General features: G+C 40.2%; 1 protein-coding gene across 1 annotated transcript in view; it reads left to right on the forward strand.

Moving 5' to 3' along the window:
* ttc29 (tetratricopeptide repeat domain 29) overlaps positions 1–22,921 on the forward strand; it is a 480,386-nt gene extending 457,465 nt beyond the window's left edge. Inside the window, exon 11 of the mRNA XM_072568671.1 lies at positions 22,096–22,921. Within this exon, the coding sequence (XP_072424772.1) occupies positions 22,096–22,166 (71 nt within the window). The 3' untranslated portion in view covers positions 22,167–22,921. The remainder of the gene's footprint in view (positions 1–22,095) is intronic.
* Positions 22,922–23,901: the final 980 nt, after the last annotated feature.

The raw sequence follows: 23,901 nt of genomic DNA on the forward strand, positions 1-23,901 counted from the left end.
CCAGGCTAGTAATCTCAGGGTTGCTACCCATGCCACGGGCTAGTGAGGCTTGGAACAAAGAGAGAGTACAGCTGAACATGTGGCTACAGAGCTGGTGTAGGAGGGAGGGCTTTAGATGTATGGATCATTGAGGTGTCTTCTGAGGAAGGTGGGACCTGTACATGAAGGACAGGTTGCACCTAAACTGGAGGGACACCAATATCCTGAGCAAAAGGTTTGCTACTCTAAACTAGTGTAGAGGGGGGGTGGGAACTGGAACAACAGGCCAATAAGTGCAGGGACTGTGGACAAAAGTGAGACTGAGATGTGCATAGTGCAGAGCAAGAGCAGACAGAGGGAAGCCGCAGGTGTCAGATGGACTGGAGTTCTGGAGTGTATTTAGTCCAGTGCAAGAAGTATATAACAGGTAAAACAGATGAGCTAAGAGCATGGATTATTGCATAGAATTACAATGTTATTGCAATTATGAAGACATGGTTAAAGGAAGGACAGTTCTGACAGCTTAACATTCCATGATGTTGCTGTTTCAGCTGGAACAGAAAGGGAAATAAAAGGGGTGGAGGGGCTGCATTGCTGATTAGGGATCACATCATAGCTGTGTTGAGGGAGGACACATTGGAGAGATCTTGCTGTGAGGCATTATGGGTAGAGCTCAGGAATAGGAAGGGTGAAATCACAATGTTGGGAATTTTCTATAGACCTCCCAACAGCCCATGGGAGACAGAGGAGCAGATGTGTAGTCAGACTGGAAAGGTATGAAAAAAGCAGGGTAGTTGTGGTGGGTAACTTCAACTTTCCTTCAACTTCAACTTAAACATAGAATTAGTAAAGCTAAAAGGGGCCATGAAATGTCTTTCGCAAACAGAGTCAAGGAGAATCCCAAGGCTTTTTATGCATATATTAGAAGAAAGAGGATAGCAAGGGAAAGAGTAGGCCCACTCAAAGACAAAGGAAGGAAATTATGCGTGGAGCCATAGGAAGTGGGAGAAACCCTTAATGAGTACTTTGTATTGGTGTTTACCAAGGAGAAGGACATGACTGATGTTGAGGTCAGGGATGAGTGTGTGATATTCAAGGAGGAAGCTTTGGGTATCCTGAATTACATTAAGGTAGTTAAGTCCCCAGGGCCAGGTGAGATCTATTCCACGTTACTGCGAGAGGCAAGGGAAGAAATAGCTGAGGCACTTGCAGATATCTTAACATTCCCTTTGACCTCAGGCAAGGTTCCAGATGACTGGAGATTAGCCAGTGCTGTTCCCTTGTTTAAGAAAGGAAGCAGGGATAATCCAGGAATTTATAGGCCAATGAGCCTGACACCTGTGGTGGGGAACCTCTTGGAGAAGATACTGAGGGACAAGATATATGCACTTTTGAAAGAAAATTGGCTAGTTAGTGACAGGCAGCATGGATTTGTATGGGGGAGGTGATGTCTCACCAACCTGATTGAATTTTTTGTAGAGGTGACCAAGATAATTGATGAGGAAAGGACTGTGGATGTAGTTTACATGGACTTTAGTAGGGCATTTGATAAAGTCCCACATAGCAGATTGGTACAAAAACTGAAATCACTTGGGATTCGGGGTGGGCTGGCTACATGGATAAAAAACTGGCTTGGTCATAGAAGACAGAGGGTTGCGGTGGAAGGGCGTGTTTTAGGATGGAGACTGCTAACTAGAGGTGTTCCACAGGGATCAGTTTTAGGTCTTGTATTGTTTGTAGTATATATAAATGATCTGGAGGAAAATGTGGGTGGTCTGATTAGTAAGTTTGCCGATGACGTAAAGATTGGTGGAGTTGTTGAAAGAATACAACAGGGTATAGATAGGTTGACGACTTGAGCACAGAATTGGCAGATGGTGTTTAATCCTGACAAATGCAAGATGATGCATTTTGGAGGATCAAATTTAAGTATGAATTATACTGTAAATGGGAGAAGCCTTAGGAAGATTAGCATACAGACAGGTCTAGGCATGCAGGCCCACAGTTGCCTAAAAGTGGCAACACACTTGGCCAAGGTGATTTAAGAAGGCATTTGTCATGCTGCCTTCATTGGCCAGGGCATAAAGTTGGCAAACCATGTTGCAGCTATATAAAACCCTTGTTAGGCCACACTTGGAGCACTGTGTGTGGTTTTGGTTGCCACATTACCAGAAGGACGTGGAAGCTTTGGAGAGAGTGCAAAGAAGCTTCATCAGGATGTTGCCTGGTCTCAAAGGCATTGGCTACGAGGAAAGGTTAAAAAGACTAGGATTGTTTTCACTGGAAAGATGGCCGTTGAGAGGCATAGATAGGGTGGATAGTCATCGGCTTTTTCCCAGGTTTGAAGTTTCAATTACAAGGAGGCACAGGTTCAAGGTGAGAGGAGGAAAGTTTAAGGGAGATAAGTGAGAGAAGTATTTTCACGCAGAGAGTGGTAGGAGCCTGGAACGCTCTGTCTGAAGAGGTGGTGGAAACAGACACATTGGCAACACTTAACAGGCATCTGGATGGTTCCATGAATAGGGAGGGAATAGAATGATACAGACAGAATAAGGGCAGAAAGTTTGCTTTTTACTTTAGTTAGGGCATGATGATTGGCACATGGAGGGTCGAAAGACCTGTTCCTGTGCGTACTTCTCTTTAGCTCTTTTGTTTTTGTTTTGCATGGTCTACTGTTGTTCCTATTTTCCTATATAATGGGAGAATCGGTGAGAAATTCTCCTTTTATGCACTGAAGTAGTCTGCCATGAAATATCGGACTGCAGGGAAGAAAGCCCTTGAATCAAGATATTTTATAACTTAGTATTAGACTCCAACACAAAATCAAAACAAACTTCCATAATGTTTTTCAAAGACACATGCAACTCAGTTACACTACCTTCTCAGGCAGCATCTCTAAGCTCAGCTCATGAATCCAAAATCCAATTCAGAAAGATCAATTGGAATGCTGATCTAAATATACTTTTCTTTCATGAACCACCAATTCCAATGTTTCCACTTCCAATCTGTATGTCACTATATGGTTCCCTTCACCAAGATTCTTTTAAATGACTATCTCTGAGCTCATTTCCTGTATGCAAATCATGTACTTTTAGCTTGGAGGTCTTGTGCTGGAGTGGATGTATTCCTTCCTCTGGGTAGAAACTCCAGGTTCAAGTCCCACACCAGAAGCGCTGGCCATAAAAGGAGCATTCATAATGTGGCTCACCAATTTAATCATCAGCCTAGAAACCGTTCCACCACCTTTCCATTATTCCTCAAAAAGAGTAAAGTGTATATGAAGATAAGTACATTTTAAAAATATATTTCTCCAACATATGACCTTGTGAAGAAATTATATGCAATTGCTATTTGAGTATTGGTGGAATATTAGAAGACAGATCTGGTTGATTCCATTATCTTCTTCACTATACATGGCAGAAGAAGGCATCACAGAAATTCCCTACTTCTCCCTGATTCACATTAAGGTTAACCTTTAAAAGAATTACATTACTTTTTTAGCAGGCCCCTTAAGCACTGCTGGTTAGGCTAAGTGATCCAAGGCAAAGTACAACATCTATTTCACTTAGAGCAGATGAGATTTCCACACTTGGATTTGCAAGGTGCCAAAAACTTGAATGTCATTCATGCACAATTGAAAGCACTTTTGCCTCTGAGTGACAAGATACTGAGTTTAAATTCACCTTTCAGGATTGAGCACAGAAATGAAAACTGACACTCTAGTTTTGTACTGAAGAACTGCTATGTGTTTGAATGTGCTACTTTTGGGATGAAATGCTGCACCAATGCCCTGTCTCACATGGATGTGAAAGACCCCATGGGACTATTTCAATGAATAACAGTAGAGTTATCCTCAGTGTCCTAGCCAATATTTATCTCTCAATTGACCTCACAGTAACAGAATATCACATTTCTGAATATGGAATCTTGCTGTGTATAAAATAGCTGCTGTATTACAACAGTAACTACACTTCCTTGGCTGTAATGTATTTTTGAGATATCCACTGGTCATGAAAAATGCTATATAAATGCAAATAAATTTTCTTCATATGTTCCAGTCGGTATACAGGCATCAATGAAAACTCACTCAACTGAGTATGGAGTCATATATCACTAAGACATGACACATAGCCCTACAAAATCTGTCTAGTTTTTCCCCAGTTTTCACTTAGAGATGTTGAAATTCGGGTTCTTCAGCTTGTGTTTGCATGTTGTATTTTGGTTTTGTTTAAGCACTGTCAAAGTTGCTCTATGTTGCTAATTTAGCCTCAATTATATTATGGCACCAAGTTATACAAACAAGAGCATCATCGTACCCTTGAACCTTTTTTTTCCATTCCTAGACATTCTTGTAATTGGTGAGTAGTTGAGTTGCAGCAGCCCATTTGACTGTGCCATTTGTTTGACAGAGATTTTCTTCAAGGCAAAGCAGCAGCAGTCATTTCATGCACCTCTTTTGAATAATGAAAAGGCACTTCTCAAGAATGGGCTCTCATCGCATGCATAATGCAATAGCTTGAACAACATTGGTAGTTGAACTAGCGAGATCTGATCATGTTAATACAATTTTAACTAAAACTGCCAATGAATATGTATCCCTATATATCTTATAATGGATTTCAACTATCTGGTTTAATTTTATTTATGTTGTATGTCTGTCACTGTTTTAACCATAAATCAATAATTACCCATGTGTCAATATTTGCTGACAGTGGTGAAGGATAAGACATATTATGGTACTTCTCACAGCCAGCTTTGTTTTAATCATTTGTATTATGGCCTGCAGAAAAGTAAAGGTATAACTATTAGTAATATATGAATTTGGTTCACTCATTCTAAAGGGCTAGATCAAGATCTTAAAATTATTAAAACTGAATGATTTCCTTTTCTTATTAATGAGAGCATTGAAGAGGTTTGGGAGGGTGAGCCAGATGCACTCAAAATAAATCATGCACAGAATGCATAAAGCTGCTTGTTTCTTCAAGATCATGTTAACAGTGCAGAGTTCCAAAAATATACAGTATGCCTTCAAAGGATCCTAAGTTAAAAGGATATGCGAAGAGAAAGATTTAATTCAACATAACTCATAGCAGCTTAAACTCAGCATTAAACTTCATCTCAAAGGCACCTCTGTAGCCAGCTGATCAAGTAGTGCTAGCAGGGACAGATTGTTAGCATCTATTATATTGTTAACAATGGAAGTTTTGCTGTTGGCTTTTAAAAGAACAAATGAAAAGGTATTAGATAAGACAGGAGTAAACCAGTAAAGACAGGAGAGAAAGCATTGTTTTCAACATAACATTTGTTGTAAAAGCTGCAGGTCACAACTAATGGAAACAAAATATGAAAGGATGAAAGAAACATAGTACGTACATAATATATAGAAAGAGAAATAGTGAAGGGTTGTTGTTGAAGACTGCAAACACAGGAATGTATATTGTGCCAAATACATAGGTAACACAATTGTAATCATGGTTACAAAATGTCTCTCCTTATGAGTGTCCATAGAGGGAATAATTATTTCAGCAGATTATTTTTGCCAATGACCCTTCGTTACTGAGCTGCTGATGACAATCTGGGCATGTGCAATTGACAGTGAAGGTTTGTATGTTGAATACAATAAATATTTTTATGTGATAAATCTTCTGTTATGATACATTGATATTGATAATCTAATGTTAACCTTTGTTACCCCAGTGTTCTGGTATTCAACAAAAATGTGTTTGTAAGTTTTACAGCAGTTATCTTTGTACGGTGTATTATGCTATGCGATAGATATTGATAGTTTAATGTTAGCTAAGTTGATACTGATGTTCTGACTCACTCTTGATTATGTTTTATTGATCATCAGTTGCAGATTATTTGGCCTCTTGCTTTTATTGTTTTCATTCTTTACAGCTACAGCTCAAAGTGAGCTGGGGATCATTCATTTTTCCAAGGGTTGCAATGCTGAATATTGCCTGCACTACTAACATTGATGCAGATAGATTTTTCATTAGCTTTTTGAGTAAAAGAACCACGTAGAATCCGAGAACTTTTTTTTTGAACAATACAAATCAAGTTTGATCTCAGATCTTTGCTGAGATCTTGATAAAGACCACAACTGAATCACTAGAAATTCTGCAGTACCACTAAGGGGGAAAATGTTAAGCTAAGATTTATTTTGACCATGATCAAGTGATAGCAGGATTGTTCTATGCCTTGAATTCCTTAGGTTTACGCATAAAGAATGGTATTGAATGTTGTTATCTGCATGACAGTCTAACAGTGTGGATTACCTGCCTTTTATGGAACATACTCACTTTTCAGGTGACAGATTTCAGTGAAAAGAAAATTCAGTCATCTTTGTAATTCAAGGGTGACCCACACCAGCAGGTTACCACACAGGCACCAATATTGATGATTACCCCCATGAAGTCAGCATTTCAAAAGTAGAGAAAAGAAAATTTGGTGAAATGATCATGGAATGATAACATCTACAGATTTCATAAAATATATTAAAATTTACAAATGGATTGTAAAGGATCCTCTGGATTATTGGGCCGTGTGAAAAGGATTTCACTAAACAAAATATTAATTCCAAAGAATGGTTTTACATTCCTTGAACAATTTTTTTTTAAATGGCATTTTATGCACATTTCAGTGCTCGTTGTATTGGTTATAAGTTTCTGGTCAGATGCCAGTAGAAATTAGAAATTATTGTTTGTGCCGTATTTAAATTATGTGCATTTTTAAGACCAAATATGAGTTAATTCTAGACAGTGGATTCATTTATGTTATCAGGAGAAAGTGAGAACTGCAGATGCTGGAGATCAGAGTAGAGTGTGTAGTGCTGGGAAAGCACAGCAGGTCAGGCCGCATCTTTGGAGCAAGAGAATCGAAGCTTCGGGCAGAAGCTCTTCATCAGGAATTAGGCTTGTGGGTCAGGGCAATGGGAGGGGAGTAGGGTTGGGGGGAGGTAGCTGGGAAAGCGATAGGTGGATGAAGGTGAGGGAGAAGGTGATAGGTCAGAGGGGGGAGCGATGGACAGGTCAGGAGTGTGATGCCGAGTTGGTGGCGTGGAACTGGGATAATGTGGGCGGAGGGGAAATGAGGATTATACTCAAATTGGTACACTGGCAGAATATGCAAAATTCCAAGTTCACCATTCCCTACGCTCATGACACCCTCATCAGGGCCAAAAGGTCCATTGTGTCCCATGAACACAAAGTAATTGGCAAGTAAAGAATCACAATAACTTCTAAAATAATGTTAAATACTTTGATCGTGATGAAAGAATTGCACTGACCATCCATCAGACTGTCTTCAGTGGTAATATTACCATATTGTAACTTTATAGTTAGAGAATGACTTCACTAAGGAACCAAATTCTCAACAAGCATGTGTTGAACATTTTCAGTGATTCAGTGTAACTTGAATTTATTGTGAGATTTATACATTAATGATCAGTGCAGTGTCATGCATAGACTCTGTTAACTAATGGATAAGTGTATTTCTCTGTGTTATTTTCAAGTTTTTAGCACAAAGTCTAGTGATCTGCAGTACCTAAATACATTGATAAATGAGACTATAGTTTATCTCACTTATTATCCACTTTCCCCCAGTGGGATATATAAGATTGGATTTTGCCATGCATTGCTCCAGGCTGGCTACTGTAGAACCTCAAAAACAGTGCCTTAGGCCCTTTAAGAAGTTGAGTAGAATGTGAAATAATAATTTTATGAATCTTATATGCTATATTTAACACTAATATTGTAATTAAAATTTTATTTGAATATATATACATATAAATAATATTGATAAAATGCCAAAATACGGAATAAAAAGTTGTTTACCATCTGCTTTTCAATGCTTTTTTTCTCTTTTTGTCTCTCTTCAAAAGATGTTTCTCTATAGCCTGTCAGTTGTAGTTGTATCAAACAAAAGTTGCTTTGATTTGACCATGAAGGACAGAAAGTATGCGCTGGACTCTGGTAGTAGGTGACGAAGCTGGCAAAGGCCAAGGCCATAGGTACTCTGCTGACTGCAAAGAAATTACAATTCCACTGTTCTGGAAGAATATCAACATATACAGCATGAGACGGGTTATCTGGGAATGGTTAAACTTTCCTATTGTACTATTTGTATTGCAGGAATTCTCTGATCACCTTCATTTTCTGTTTTCTGAGGGTGAACCTTTATACCTGTAGTTTGCAGTATGTGACCTAAGAATTTAATCATAAGCTGTCATTCACATCTGTCATTTAGGCCTGCATCTTCCAATATTTTCAGAATTTTCCTACAACCTTGCTCCACTTTTCTTAAACTGTATTAGAATATCATCTTATGAAATATTATTCCAGCCTTCCTTTGGGGTGTGCTAGCCACTAGCACACACAGGCACTATTCCAAATTGACATTGTAAGAGGCATTAACAATCTTGATTATTCACACAGTCCTGAAAATAGTTTCAGAAATCCTTCTCTAAATTCGGCATTACGTTCATTCTCAGCAACTTTAGCTACCTTGCAAGCTTTCCTGTGGGAAGTGAAAATTCTTGTTTTCGCATAATATAAAATTCAGTCACTTCTTTGTCTTTAAATTTTAATCTTATCACAATCTGATCTTTTACTTTCAAACTTGCTTCTCTTGGGCCTTGAAGTTTGATTGAAGTTTTAATTTGATCCGTATTAACCATTGTAATTTGTCAAACATTACATTAATGCTGCTCCAGTGCTCAATTTTAAATTCAGTATCTGTCAATATCAGATTTACCAACCAATATTTTTTATCTATTTTGTTGATCTCTCCTCAGATATCCAGTTCCACTATCCAATTTCCTGAATCCAGTTATGTTTAGAACTCTGGTACCATTTACATGTTTTGAACAACAGTGGGCAGAATCTTAAATGCGTCTGAAAGACATGGGTATGGTGAGACTTGTGTCAAAATCAGACAAGAAATCTGATGAGGCCTGTCTCGACAAAGGGAGCACCTTGCTGCACCTTTTATACATTTGCCAAGCAGTGAGGGATGTACACCATGCTTCATGACAGTGTGCTCACCAGATTGTGCCCTTGTGTTTTCTAAACCTAACATTCCCACTGGGATGTCCATATCTAAGCTGGTTCAGGAAGCATTCTTATTGATGCTTCATCTGAGATCTCAGTATGAACATCCTCAGTGGTCAAAGGTGGATTCTGGGGTAGCTAACCATTTAAATGCAGAGATTCTGTTAGTGCCTGCAAGACATGAGAGAGAGGAGGTAGCACAGCCGTTGGTTTCTCGCTGGACAGCATCAAGTTTCCAATCAGAGGGGATTAAAGCTTGTTAAACGTCAATAACCAGCACAACATGTTCCATTAATATTCAACTTCCTATCTTACCAAATGCACTGAACAAGCTAGATGTTGAAAAATCTTGAAATAGAAGTCAGAACAGGCACCTGGCCGCTTTAACTCGCCACTGGCTGCAAAAGCCTCAATGTTGCTCAGCATCAATCAGCACCTTGGGTTACAATCCATGCAGACCAGCCACATGCACCCCTCACCCAATCCCTAGCTAACCCCTTACTACCATCATTGTAGTGCACTGAGTGAAGAGACTTGCATTACAGGAACACCAGCAACTAGTATTGAAAGGCTGAAGCAGTGACACTTTGCACACAGGGACAGGCATCCAACTCATGGATTTAAGCAGGCTGCATCTCAGGGCTGCTTGCTTGCTCTCTTTGCACTCGCTTACCTAGAGCCTATCTGGAACGCCGCAGCATCTATCTCCTACCCTGCCTTGCTTGGCCTTGCCTTGCGTTGATGTGTCAATTAGTTTAGCAACCAAGCAGCTTATCTTGCTGTTCAGCTGTTCTTTGTCAAGGATGTACGTGTCAGGGATGTACACCATGCTTCATGACAGTGTGCTCACCAGATTGTGCCCTTGTGTTTTCTAAACCTAACATTCCCACTGGGATGTCCATATCTAAGCTGGTTCAGGAAGCATTCTTATTGATGCTTCATCTGAGATCTCAGTATGAACATCCTCAGTGGTCAAAGGTGGATTCTGGGGTAGCTAACCATTTAAATGCAGAGATTCTGTTAGTGCCTGCAAGACACGAGAGAGAGGAGGTAGCACAGCCGTTGGTTGGAAGTGGTCTGTAAAGTTCTTTGCCTGCAAGGGACTGGACACCCTTCCACCTGCCCAGGCTCTTTCTGCCCTATGGTGGGCTGTCTTCTCCTGGAATAAGAGACAGGGAGGAATTAAATCTGGTGAAAGTGGCTGACATAACTCATAGTGTTGGTGCAAGTAATGGGAAAGTGGCGAGGTTTGCCAAGGGACTGAGGAAGCAGCATAGATACTAGGCAGGTTGTGGTGTGGGAGTTCAAGCTCTAAGAGTGGCTGACGGAACATGTGAGAGTGGTAGAGCATGAACCTTGGTGGGAGATGGCTGCAGTAGCAGAGTTAAAGTGAGTGAGTGGGAGGTAACAGAGGGAAGAGCCATGGCACTTACTCTGACAGAGTGGAGAAGATCATTGACCTTCTTTCAGCAATGCTGGCTATTCCTTGGCATCGCGAAGACATCTGAACTAGGTGACAACCTCAGACCATATTGCAGGGATTTGGTGGTGCAGCATCCTCTGGTGGTCCTTCGAGAAGAGGGGTCCCCTCCTTTGCCGCAGCCCCTCGCCCAGGACTTTCAGGACCCTGTTAGACAATCAAATTATCATGTTCACCTTTTCCAATATCTTCTGACTCCATCCCTGAGTGAGCAAGGCAGCTTCTGAATGCTGATGCTCCTCTGGTTGCACAGTGGCACAAGAGTTGCTGGTCTTTTGGTGGTGAGTTAGTGGCATGTTCTCGGCACACTACATGGTAAGATGGGGATGGAATCTGATGTGCAAGACAGATAGAGAAGCCATTAATGAGGCGTGTTTGGTAAGGTATGGTGTGAAATTTCACTGGGCCCCTTGGTGAGAAACCCTCCAAAAAGCTCAATGCAACTTGCACTTAGCCTAAAAATTGTAAGATTCAGTCCAGAAATGTTTTAAAGCGGTCACATTTTTCACAATTATGGCAGTCACCCTCCTTATGTATTTTGGTCCTACTGCATACAAAGCATTTCAAAATGCTGACTGGTGCATTCTTACGATTTTTGTTCAACTTTTGGCTTGGTGTTTTTCTGCTTTTGGGTCTAATAACTACATGGACGTAACTTGGCATCTTCCACAGAACCTTGGACTTCCTGCAATTATTTCTCGACATTTCTTCTAGAACTCAGATTGTCTTATGAAATACATTGCGTTCGTAAGTATTCTGATTCCATAGAATCAGACAATGACTCCTTTCATTCCAGTGACAATGTAAGTTCCATATTAATTTGTACCTGGCAAGTGAAGGACAGCACAAAAACAAAGGAAAAAGCATACAGTATGGTGAAGATTAGTGGGAAGCCAGAGGATTGGAAAGCCTTTAAAAACGAGTCAAGGACCACTAAAAAAAGTAATAACATTATGGGGGAAAGAAATGAAATATGGGGGTACATTAAGCTGGTAATGTAAAAGAAGATGGCAAGAGTTGTTTTTAGATATCTAAAAGGTAAGAGAGTGGCAAGAGTGGGCATTAGACTGCTGGAAAATTAAGTTGGAGAAGTAGTAATAGGGAACAATGAACTGCGGAGGAATTGAATAGGTATTTTGCACCAGTCTTCACTGTGGAAGACACTTATAGCGTACCAGAACTTCAAGAGAGCCCAGGGAGAAAAGTGAATGCTGTGGCCATCACTAAGGAGAAAGTGCTGGGGAACTGAAAGTTCTGAAGGTGCGCCAGGACCAGATGGACTACACCCCAGAGTTCAGAAGGAGATAGCTGAGGAAATTGTGGAGGTATTGTTGACTCAAAAAGAAAGTCTCGGACCACAAAAAAATTCAATATTAAAACTTATTTTATTTCGATTACACTGGCGAGAGAACAATAGTCTATAGTCCAGAGTATCAATCAAAATATCTCTGGATGGACTAATGAGAGATCTCTTATTTTTAGCAAAAAGGCAGCATATTTTATAGCCTTTATATGTGTAACAATTTCGTAATTTTCATTTCTCACAATGTAATGTTTCCACCTCTAATTAATTTCCCATAATTAAAATTAGATGATTAGTACACTTCAGTCTTATTCTCATAGATCAAAAACAATGCTATTGATTTAAACTGTTTCTTCATCTTCTTGCATCAAAGCAGATAAAGCTAAACATTTCTCAGTATTCTATTTATTTGCTTTGTCTGGGAAAGCAAAATTACAAAGTTATGCCAAAAGTCTCACATTCCTTATGTCATTCTCATGGTCACTGTGACTTCCATTTTAAACTAATAAGACAAATTATTATTGTAAGGTGGAGATTTAAAATGGAGGCTTTCAATCATTGATTCCCCTATACTTTATCATTCCCTTCTTTTGATCATTTTTATGATCAAAAAAGGCCATTCCTAAAGTTTATGATGATAGCAACTAGATATTAGTGACTGTAAGCATTTGAATGTGAGAATGCAGGTGATTACAGTAAGTAACATAGTACCAAAATGTAAAAGCATGCCCCCAATATTCCCAAAGAAACCCTTAAATGGCCACAATCCTGTAATACCACCGAATTCACCAAAATCTATATCTCTGAGTTTCTGAACCTCCTGGATAATGTGCCCAGAGAGATCAGTGATATTGGAGGATCTGTTAGGAATGTAGGTACACCATTCCTTTCCTACAATGGCACAAGTGCCATCCTCCTTAGCTATTAGAAAGTCCAAGGTCAAACGATTCTGAAGGGCCACTGTCTTGATAGCGACCATTTTAGCATTGATGTTAGTCAGGGCATTGGCAACATTATCGGCAACAATTTCCAATATTGTCCTTAATCTACTTAACTTGCTGCCCCGCAAATGGAATCCAATGGGAGTGAAGCCGTCCCCGTAAAGGATTGGAAACCAGGAAGGTACCTCTTAGTCCTCAGGGGTGAAGTTAACTTGTCTAAAACCCGAATGAGAGGAACTACATGGCCTATATAACATGATCCCCACCAGTCTGAGGGGAGCCACGGATAGACTTTGAGCCTCCAAATAAAATAGGTGTCATTATAGGCAGTTAGGCTAGAATATCCATCTCTTCATGGCTTGGAAGTAGGTGCATTCCAGAGGGACTCTGATGTTTTATTAAGGATGGCAGACCAATCAAACAAAAAGTAACCAAATTTAGTCAAATTTTGGCGAGGCACAGCAGGGATGTACAGCATGGAAACAGACCCTTCGGCCCAACCCGTCCATGCCGACCAGATATCCCAACCCAATCTAGTCCCACCTGCCAGCAGCCAGCCCATTTACCCATCCAAATGCCTCTTAAATGTTGAAATTGTACAAGCCTCTACCACTTCCTCTGGCAGCTCATTCCATGCACATACCACCCTTTGTGTGAAGAAGTTGCCCTCAGGTCTCTTTTATATTTTCCCCTCTCACCCTAAACCTATGCCCTCTAGTTCTTGACTCCCTGACCCCAAGGAAAAGACTTTACCTAACCAGTTACTTTTTCTATCATTTGGGCACTTTGATAAGCCCAAGACAAAAAGACATTATGATATATAGATCGTCTTAATCGCTGTCCCAGGGACAAAGAGGTATCAGTCTGAAATCATTCTGCCCCCAAAGTAAATCCCCCCCAAAGTCATCAGTCACTAGTATCCAATGCATTTTTCTTAGTCCTCGTCTGTTCTTTCACTGACTCATTTACAGTCCATCCTATGGATCCAGTGGGGTTGTCCTTACACATTTACAGCCTTGGGAGTGATCAGCAACACTTGAAGCAGTCCTTTCCAATTTTCGCCAGACCCAGTTCCTAATCAGGACAAAATTTCCTGGTTCTGCAGAAACATTGGGATAGCTTTGATCCAACTACTAAAAACATCTACTATTACTAAACAATACTTATAACATTGTACCCTAGGTAAATTGATAAAACTAAGTTGTAGACAAGTTAAAGGCCCACCAGGCAAGGGAGTTGTTCCAGAACCACACAGTGTCCCTTTTCCAGCATTAGTCTTTTTACAAATTAAACATGCTTCAGCTCTCTTAGCTGCTTTCTGGAAATCCAAGTGCCACCAGATTTGTAATAAATTATTAACCATTCGCTCTTTGCCCAAGTGTGTACAATTATGCCCATAATCAACTAAAATAGGTAGGAGCAAGGATGAAACACAAACTTGTCCTGCAGTTCTAAATCACAGTCCAGTTTGAGTTGCCAAAGGAGCAACCATATAGAGTCCATAGTTTGTGTTCCTCAACAGGGGTATACCCCTGTAATTTCTATATCTCACCTATGTCGGGCATACCTGTCCATCCTTATGTTGTCTCTAACCAGGTTTTGCTGGGAACTCAATGGGACCAGAAGTTTGGGGAGTAAAGCTACCTGCTTGGCAACAGCATCTCCTTGCTCATTTCCTTTGGAGACTGTATCATTTGCACCAGTGTGAGCCAAACATTTGATAACTGTCAGACTGGTTGGACAAAAACAGCATGACTAATAGACTGTCCCATGCAAGTAAAAAATTCTCTATGTTCCCACAAGGCTCCATAATCTTGGGCCACGCTAAAAGCATAACAAGAGTCAGTATATATGTTTGTTGATATTCCTTTGCTAATATGCAAACATGAATGAGGACAAATAAACTCAGCTTTCCAAGCTGACAGTGGAGTTTCGAAAGCTGTTTGCTCAACAATCACAAAATTGATGGCAAGCACATATCCTGAACAACGTTGTCCTATCCTAGGGAGGGCACAATGTTCAGTAAAACTGCAGTATTGGTTTCACAGCTGGACATGCCATCGCTGACGACAAGCAAATCATCCACATACTGTAATACTGTAAATTCCTGCAGTATTTCTATGGTCACAATAAGGATGCTTCACTCTCTAGTGGCCATATCTCCCACAGTTAAAATAAGGCTCTGCCAAATGTCCCTGGGGGGATTTCACTGTCTTATTCCCAGTTCCAAAGGTATAGTATTGGGGTCTGTCTGTCCCCCATTCCAAGGTCCCCTCGGGAAAGGGTTACTCAGTGGTAGTTGATGGGCAGGCATCTGAGGTAGGATCTGCCTCCAGTGGGCATCCTGGTCCCAGTCAACCTTGTCAGGGTTGGCACTTGGGGTATTGGGATCACGAAGTCGCTGGACATGTTTGGTTTTTATCTGTAACTTGGATTGTGGTTTGGGCTTGTTCTGGCTATCCAGTAGAAGACCATCATTCACCTCATTTGCAACTGGGAATTCCTGTACCAGTTCACATTGTCTGTCCAGATCATGTTAGTGACACCAGAAGGAAAGCATTGCAAAAGCATAGCGTTGAACAAAGGTGAGCCACCTTCTTGATTAAAGGCTTGATCACCTGCAAATGTTCCATAACAGGCAACAAACTGCCCCCAATAATCACCTCCCAACCCCCCAGGTTTGGGTCTGCACTCCAGTACTTTACTATCGTTTACAGGTTGTTATAAGGCTCATTCTAATGACTGGATTAAGTGGTCTGCCTGGCATCATTGTTAGGGAATCTCTCCTTCAAGTCCTCTTATTTGCGGACAGGCTCTGCACCACCCTGGCCCATCTGTCCTTGCCACTTGGTAATTTCTTCAGGATATAGGATCATACAGCAAAGAGCAAACAAGTCCTGAGGAGTGGCAGCATACATCTGTATTGTCCTTCGGACATATTGAGCAAATTGGGCAGGTTTCTTCTTGCGGTCAGGGACTTGGTTCATTAACATTACTGAGTTTCCCGGGATGACCCTTAGTTGAGAAAGGTCCAGTCCGCTGTCCCCATGATGTCAGCTATGAAGCCGGTGACCGATACCAGATCCTTCATCTTCAGAGTAAGGTGGAGGTTTAGAATCCAGGGGTGTGCTGAGGACTATAAGGAATTATTTGGGGCTTAGAGAGTATCCTGGGATAAAATCCCAATTCTTCAACCCTATCAGTGTCATCCCCTTCCTTAAATAGTGTCGGTATGCCAGACATAGGCTCGGGATCTCGAATAGAAATTAGATTCATTTTACAGCGCTGTTGATTAGATTAGATTACCTACAGTGTGTAAACAGGCCCTTTGGCCCAACAAGTCCACACTGACCCTCCGAAGAGTAACCCACCCAGACCCATTTCCTTCTGACTAATGCACTGAACACTATGGGCAATTTAGCATGGCCAATTCATCTGACCTGCACATCTTTGGACTGTGAGAGGAAACCGGAGCACCCGGAGGAAACCCACACAGACACGGGGAGAATGTGCAAACTGTACACAGACAGTCGCCCGAGGCTGGAATCGAACCTAAAACCCTGTTGCTGTGAGGCAGCAGTGCTAACCACTGAGCCACCGTAGCTTTAACCCTTTTTTTAATCTTCCACTGCTTGAACGTCTTTACACTGTTTCTCATGTTACATTCATTGCCTCCCATCTACCCATTCACACTCAGCTTCTAATATCTCCCAGCTCTCCCAGTTGGGAGTTCCATCTGCTGTACACATCGCTATCCCCCTATCACATGCATTATTCCTCCAACTGGACAGTAAGGTATATTTCTATTTACTATTGGCTTTACCCTTCCATTCTTTATTTAAAAATTTCCATATTTTCTCACAAATCTTCTTTCAAATTAGCATTACTGCCTGTTCACAAGAGGCCTCATCCCAGGTCCCTAGTTTCCTGACCTATACAGAGGGTACAGAACCAAGACTTAAATGTCATATACATAGTAGGATAAAATGTTTAAATAATAAATTAAAAGTCATTAGTAACATTTCTAGCACATCAAATATAAATTTTATCATTTTTTTCAAAGTAAGTTGATTGTCCTGTCCTAAAATTGGCAATGTACCCACTGCATCTGCCAGTTTTGCTGGTGATCTGTTTGTTCATGCCCAATGTTGTAATTTCCCCAACAGTGACCTTTCTTTTGCAACTTTAGCTTTCACTTCTTTAAATATGACTCTTTGCCCTGTCATTTATACATTCAATTCAAACATCCAAGAGAATTCATGCCTCCATACTGTCCACAAAGAGCTATATTCTTAAATAGAATTTCTGAAAAAAACTCCAACAATTAGATATTTTATACTTATATAACACAAAATCAAAATGGCTACAGCACAAAAGGTTATTCAACCTGTTGCTTGTTCTTTGCATAAGGAACATAGCAAGTTCCACTCTCCCTTAACGTTTCTTCTCTCATTCTGCTCAATTTGTTTTAAGGCATGGTCTAGATGAACATTAATCATTACAGCCATGCTGCAAAGTAACCATGAGGCAATAACACAATTCACTGACAATGCATAAAGGTATAAAAACCAATCAACTATGCCAATTAATTCTGATTTGTAAATCTGGACTAAAACAAAAGGTTTAAAAGAAATATGACTAATATAACCATAATCTCTAATTGAGAGATGGAACCTGCACAAGTGGCTGAGACATTTTACTGTTAATTAGAAATAAACCTTATACCACATCCACAATTCCCTTTTCCACTGCCTTCAAAGAAAAACTAAAAGCAATTTAAAGCATTCTGAAATGCTGTAGGTCTCATTTATACTGCTGGCACTCTAATTTAACCCTCATGTCTGTGAGCACAAACCTATCAATTCGATTACTTTAGAGATATCTAATGTTTATGGCTTAGGGTGGCAAGGTGGCTCAGTGATTAACACCGCTGCCTTACAGCACCAGGGACCCAAGTTTGATTCTAGCTTCGGGCGACTTTTAAGGAGTTTGTACATTATCCCTGTGTCTGCATGGGTTTCCTTCCATAGTCCAAAGATGTGTAGATCAGGTGAACTAGCCATGCTAAATTGCCCATAGTGTCAGGTGCATTAGTCAGGAGTAAATATAGGGTAGGGGAATAGGTCTGGGTGGGTTACTCTCTGGAGGGTCAGTGTGGGCTTGTTGGGATAAATGGCCTGTTTCTACACTGTAGGGAATCTAATCAATAATTGATTTATCATGCCTATTTTTACATTAACAAAAATCGGACAAACTCAAAAATGAATAAAATGTCATTTACAGCATAAATTTTATCTCCAATTACTGAGTGACTAAACAAATTATGATTAGAATTATAATGTCAATCTGTCCGTTTCAGCAATTCTATTGTATAAATATTACCAATAAAATGTAAATGACTGCTTCTTTGGCTACCATAATCACCTCCATTAAATATTCTGAGTAAATGTTATATTTGCACGTGAACCAATCTGAAAGAGTAAAGAAGTAATCACTCCCCAAAAATATGTATGCTGGTTGAAATGCATACATCTTAATTCCACAGCAGCATAATACCTTTTCTTTCCAGAGAAGGGAGAGTTTTTTTTAAAGACTAGCCTGGAGAGATTTTTATTATGCTAGCATCACTGATTATAGGTCTACAATAGTACTTACAAGGGCAGGAATCCCCGCATCTCATTCAATACCCAAATATTGTTCAACTTCACCCCCACATCTTCATCAGTTTTCTCAGATTTTAGAACATTTTACCAAAATTTAGTTTGAACAGGATTGCATTTCTAAAATTTCACAGCACCAAAAAGTTGACTCAAAAAAAAGTCTCGGACCACACAAAAAATTCAAAATTAAAACTTACTTTATTTCAATTAAGCCGGCAAGAGATTAATAGTTTATAGTCCAGAGTATCAACCAAGATATCCCTGGATGGACTAATGAGAGATCTCTGATTTTTAACAAAAAGACAGCATATTTAATAGCCCTTATATGCATAACATTTTTGTATTTTTTTCATTTCTCACAATATAATGTTTCCACCTCTAATTAAGCTCCCATAATTAAAATTAGATGATTAGTACACTTCATTCTTATTCTCATAGATCAAAAACAAAGCTATTGACTTAAACTGTTTCTTCATCTTCTTGCGTTAAAGCAAATAAAGCTAAACACTTCTCAGTATTTTATTTATTTGCTTTGTCTTGGAAAGCAGAATTACAAAGTTATGCCAAGAGTCTCACATTCCTTATTTCAGGCTCATGATCACTGTGATTTCCATTTTAAACCAGTAAGATAGATTTTTATTGCAAGATGGAGATTTAAAATGATGGCTTTCAATCGTTGATTCCCTAATATTTTATCATTATTGGTACTGATCCTTCAGGAATCCCTGGAGTCCTGGAGGATCCCAGAGACCTGGAAAATGGCTAGTATAACACCCGTGTTTGAGAAGAAAGGGAAGGAGAACACAGGAAATAATAGGCTGGTTAGCCTGACTTCAGTCATTAGTAAGATTTTAAAGTTCATTATTAAGAATGAGATTACGGAGAACTTGAAAGTACATGGTTAAAACAGGGCTGAGTCAGCATGGCTTCATTAAGGGGTGTCTTTGCTGACAAATCTGTTAGAATTCTTTGAGGTGATAACAAGCAAGGTAGACTAAAGAGAACCAGTAGATGATATCTATTTGGATTTCCAGAAAGAAGTGTGCCACACAGGAGGCTGTTAAATAAGAGCCCATGGTGTTAGGGGCAGGGTACTGGCATCGATAGAGGATCAACTGACTGGCAGAAGGCAAAGTGTAGGAATAAAGGGGTCTTTTTCAGGATGACAGACAGTGACTAGTTGAATTCCATATAGGTCAGTTTTGAGACCATAGGTGTTCATGATTAACAATCTGGATGAAGGAACTGAGGGTATTGTTGCTAGGTTTGCAGATGACGCAAAGATAGATGGAGGGGCAGGTAGTGTTGAGATGGAGGGGAGGTTGCAGAAGGAATGGGCAAAATAATGGCAGATGGAATATAATGTGGAAACATGTGAAATCATGCACTTTGGTAAGAAAAAATAGATGCATAGACAATTTTCCAAATGGGCAAAGGCTTCAGACATCTGAAACATAAGAGACTTGGCAGTCCTCGTTCAGGATTCTCTTAAGGTTAACATGCAGGTTCATTTGGCAGTTAGGAAATGCAATTCTGGAATCCATTTCATGAGGACTAGAATACAAAAGTAGAAGTATACTGCCCGGCTTTTGGTGTGGTCAGACCTCATTTGGAATATTGTGATCAGGTTTCGGCCCCATATCCAAGGAAGGATGTGCACTCACAGAATACTGAGAGGCCTGGATGAAGTGGATGCGGAGAAGATGTTTCCACAAGGAGAGACTGGGGCACAGCCTCAGGCTGAAGGGACAAACCTTTAAAACTTGAGATGAGGAGGAACTTCTTCAGCCAGAGTGACGTGTCTGTGGAATTCATTGCCACATAAGGCTGAGGAAGCCAAACCATTGAGTGTATTTAAGACAGAGATAGATTCTTGATTAGTAAGGGATCAAGGGTTACAGGGTGAAGGCAGAGAATGGGGTTGAGAAACATATCAGCCATGATCAAATGACGGTGCAGACACAACAGGCTCAATGGCCTAATTCTGCTCCTATATTTTATGGTCTTATGGAGCAGGTTACTGATCTGATTGCGCTGGTCTTTTTCATTCAGTCCTGAAGTTGATAGTTCATTGCATTAAAAATGCTGTATAATATAAGTTGCTTTTGATAAATTAAAATACAACACTAACATGTTAAAGACTACTTACATGCTGCTGCTATGGTTGCAATTAATATATAAATTATGTGGATTCTGTCAATGCTATTGCCTTTTATTTAGAGAGACCATGTTGGCTATATTTTGAACTAGTGATCTAATATGTTGCATGACAAGTGTTGGGAGTCATATCTGAAAGGCATGATTTCAATTCCACAAACTGGTCTGTAAAATACTAGTAGCCATTATGAACTAAGTCACAGATGTACCACAGAAGATGTACAAACTGCCAGTGTGCATATGCAGGGATATATTTAACAAGCATGGTATTACTTCAAAACAAGTGGATGTCAAAGCTCCCATAATTATGTGTGGGTAGCATGGCAAAAGTGATACAGTTGAATGGAATTCATTCTCTTGATAAAGCAAAGTAGGCAAAGCTCAGTTTGCTTGACGGCTGAGAGATAGAATTTCATATTCCCATCCATCGGTGATGTATATGTTACCTACCTGCTCCTGCAGGTTATCTTCCCAGACCAAGGAAGGCTTCAGACATCCGCTGAGCAATTAATAGCATGTATAGCCTCCTGCCTTCACTGAGGTACTACCAGTAGTAGGCGAGACTGGAAATAGGACGCTTAAGGCATGATAGCTATGCCAGGGAGCTGCCTCCATGCTGAGCAGCTTTTGAACACCACCCACCCTCCCCAACATTCTCCCCTCCCTCTCCCCCTGCACCAACGATCCTGGCCCCTCAAAGATCCTGACAAGGCTACTTGGCCCTGATGAGGCCCCAGATCTATCTTTGGCCATGTTCCATGACTCACCTTCATCAGAGATTGCACACATTCCACCAGCAGTGACCACTCCTTCTAGTTGTGCTGCTGAGACAAGACAGCAGTTGGCGATTTGATTGGTGGGATGCTCTCTGAGATGGGATTTCTTTTTCAAGGGTGGTGCAAAATCTATTTCACCCCAATTAAAGGTCCAACAATCTTCAAATGGCTGCAGGGTAAGCCAGTCAATGGCAGGTAGGTTCTCCCAGACTTTTACAGAAATGGGTGGGGTTATGGGTCGAGGAGAAGGGACCAAGTTGCCAGGTTCCTTCTAGGCACGGAACACTCTTGATGAAGCCTCAGTTCAAGAGAAGGTAGGGAACTTAATGATAATCTAGGGATATGAGAGGGGTCCAATCTTGGTGGATTTCAGTCAAGAATTTAGGGGAGATTAATAATCCTGAATGGAGGTGAAGAACATTGATCCTGGCATCAGAGGGAGTGTCAGAAGTAAGATATAACCTGAGGCATGCAGTCTCATTATTTTATCTAATTATACAACTTGCCTTCGAGAAGTGATTAGCTACCGACCCTTTGCTCTGCCTCTGTTGAAACTGGAAGTGGACAAGATTGGTTGGGGACTGATCTCAGACTGTTTTATTTCTATTTTTGCATTATATCCAACCTAAAACACTCTGCCTTTATGTTTTAAATGCCCACCCCAAACCGCATTCCCCCCCCCCCAACTCCCATTTGTTGGTATTTAAGTGCAATGAAGCTCCTCTAACCTGATTCGATTCTCTCCACAGACATTGCAACAGTCAAGCAAGTTCTCATAGAACCAAATGCTGAAGGGAAGATAAGTATTAATGAAAATTGATCTTAACTAAAGTAAAGCTGCAAGTGCTGAAAAAAACAAGTTCATATTCTTTCCAGTAGCAACCTTTTCTTCAGGCAGAATTCATACGGTGTCAGTTAAAGGAATAATATGGAGAGCAATTAACCGTAAGGAATTTTGCATTTTTACCAAATAGTTATGTTCCTAATGATGCATGTGGCCAAATTTTACTTTGTATTCGTAAGTATTTACAAGTGACACTGACTGATAGAGCCAGAGTTTACTGTGCTAACATTGCTTAGATGCTAGTTTTCAATTAATAGCAGATATTTTCTAAAATACTTGGATTATTGTTGAAAATATTCTTTACTCAAAACAGCAATCTTTAAAGTTTTCTAACTGAAACATCATGCAAGATTGTTAACACATTGCTCCAAAATAATTTTGAGACATTACACATGGAGAAACTTATTTTTGATATATACAATTATTGACTACACAGCCAAAAGTAATAAGTTGGCATTATTCATTTAAGAATGTGTACTTCTTTAGCTATTTTTCAACCAAGGAATTATATGTATTTAATCCAATTGCAATAAGTTGCATGTGGCTCTCTCTCTGTACATAATGATCCAGATATATTGTTAAAATATCAATTTTCAAGTCAACTGTATTTTGAATTACTCATATGCTGTTAGTGAAATTTATGTTTCTTATTAACTTATGCCTTAATAAGTATAGATTTGTAAACGAGTCCTGATGCTTGGAATAGAAATAAATGTAAAACTTTATGGAAACAGTCCTGTGTTGAAGTGGTGTTTTAGAATATGGATGTTTCTGTGCTCGGAACAAATGTGAAAGTATTACACTTAATAAAAGTACAGACACCATCACTCTTGTTAGCTCTCCATTTTTAACACACTTCTGGCAGAAACGGAAAAAGCTCCAGAGAAGCTTAGGCTCACTGCTGCAGTTATATTTGCATAAAAATAGTACTGTGTTCTCCTTTGATTGCTGCTTTGGAAAATTACTTTTTAATTTGTCCTTCAGATGCAGCAAGTGATCTTGCACATATCCAGTCACTCTGCAAGCATTAAGAGTCAACCATATAGGACAGGGTTTAATAGAGACTGATGGAATAGGAAATGAAGCAGTGACGGAGAGATGTTAGAATCACAAGGGAGGCATATTGTGAAAACGTTATCCTGGAAATTCTGGGCCACAATATGCCTACACCGGGGGAGGCGGTAAAGCTGCGATGCTGCATGGAAGCAGTTGAAAGCAGCAGAGCTTATTAAGAAGTTATTTATGTTTCATTTATGGAATTTAATGGCCCCTCACAAATTAAGCATGCAACAGCTTCAGCCCATATATGCCTTCAGTGGATAAGAATTATCCAATCAAGACAAGGCTAATGACATCACTAAGAATCCCTGGCATTTCAGCCAAGGAATATAACAATTCCTGCCATGGTTGACCCAGGCAATGACTGACCAGACCTGCTGAAGATGAGAATCTGTTACTCAGCCCATTCCAGAGATTCAGTGCTGCAGTGAGGCTTTCCTGAATCAATCAACTGCCAAGCTTTGCATTACGTAGCAGAGCTGACAAGGCATCCAGAGATCTAGGGAATGGCTCATCCCTAATCTGAAAAAGACAATGAGGAGAAGGTGCAGAACAGGCCACACAGCAGGATGAGCTGTGTATGTCAGAAGCAAGAGCCGGGAAGGGGTGGGGTGGGGTGGGGGTGGCAGGGTGACACAAAAGAAGGAACATA

Source organism: Chiloscyllium punctatum, chromosome 1 (assembly GCF_047496795.1).
Source record: "Chiloscyllium punctatum isolate Juve2018m chromosome 1, sChiPun1.3, whole genome shotgun sequence".
Classification (NCBI taxonomy): Eukaryota; Metazoa; Chordata; class Chondrichthyes; order Orectolobiformes; family Hemiscylliidae; genus Chiloscyllium; species Chiloscyllium punctatum.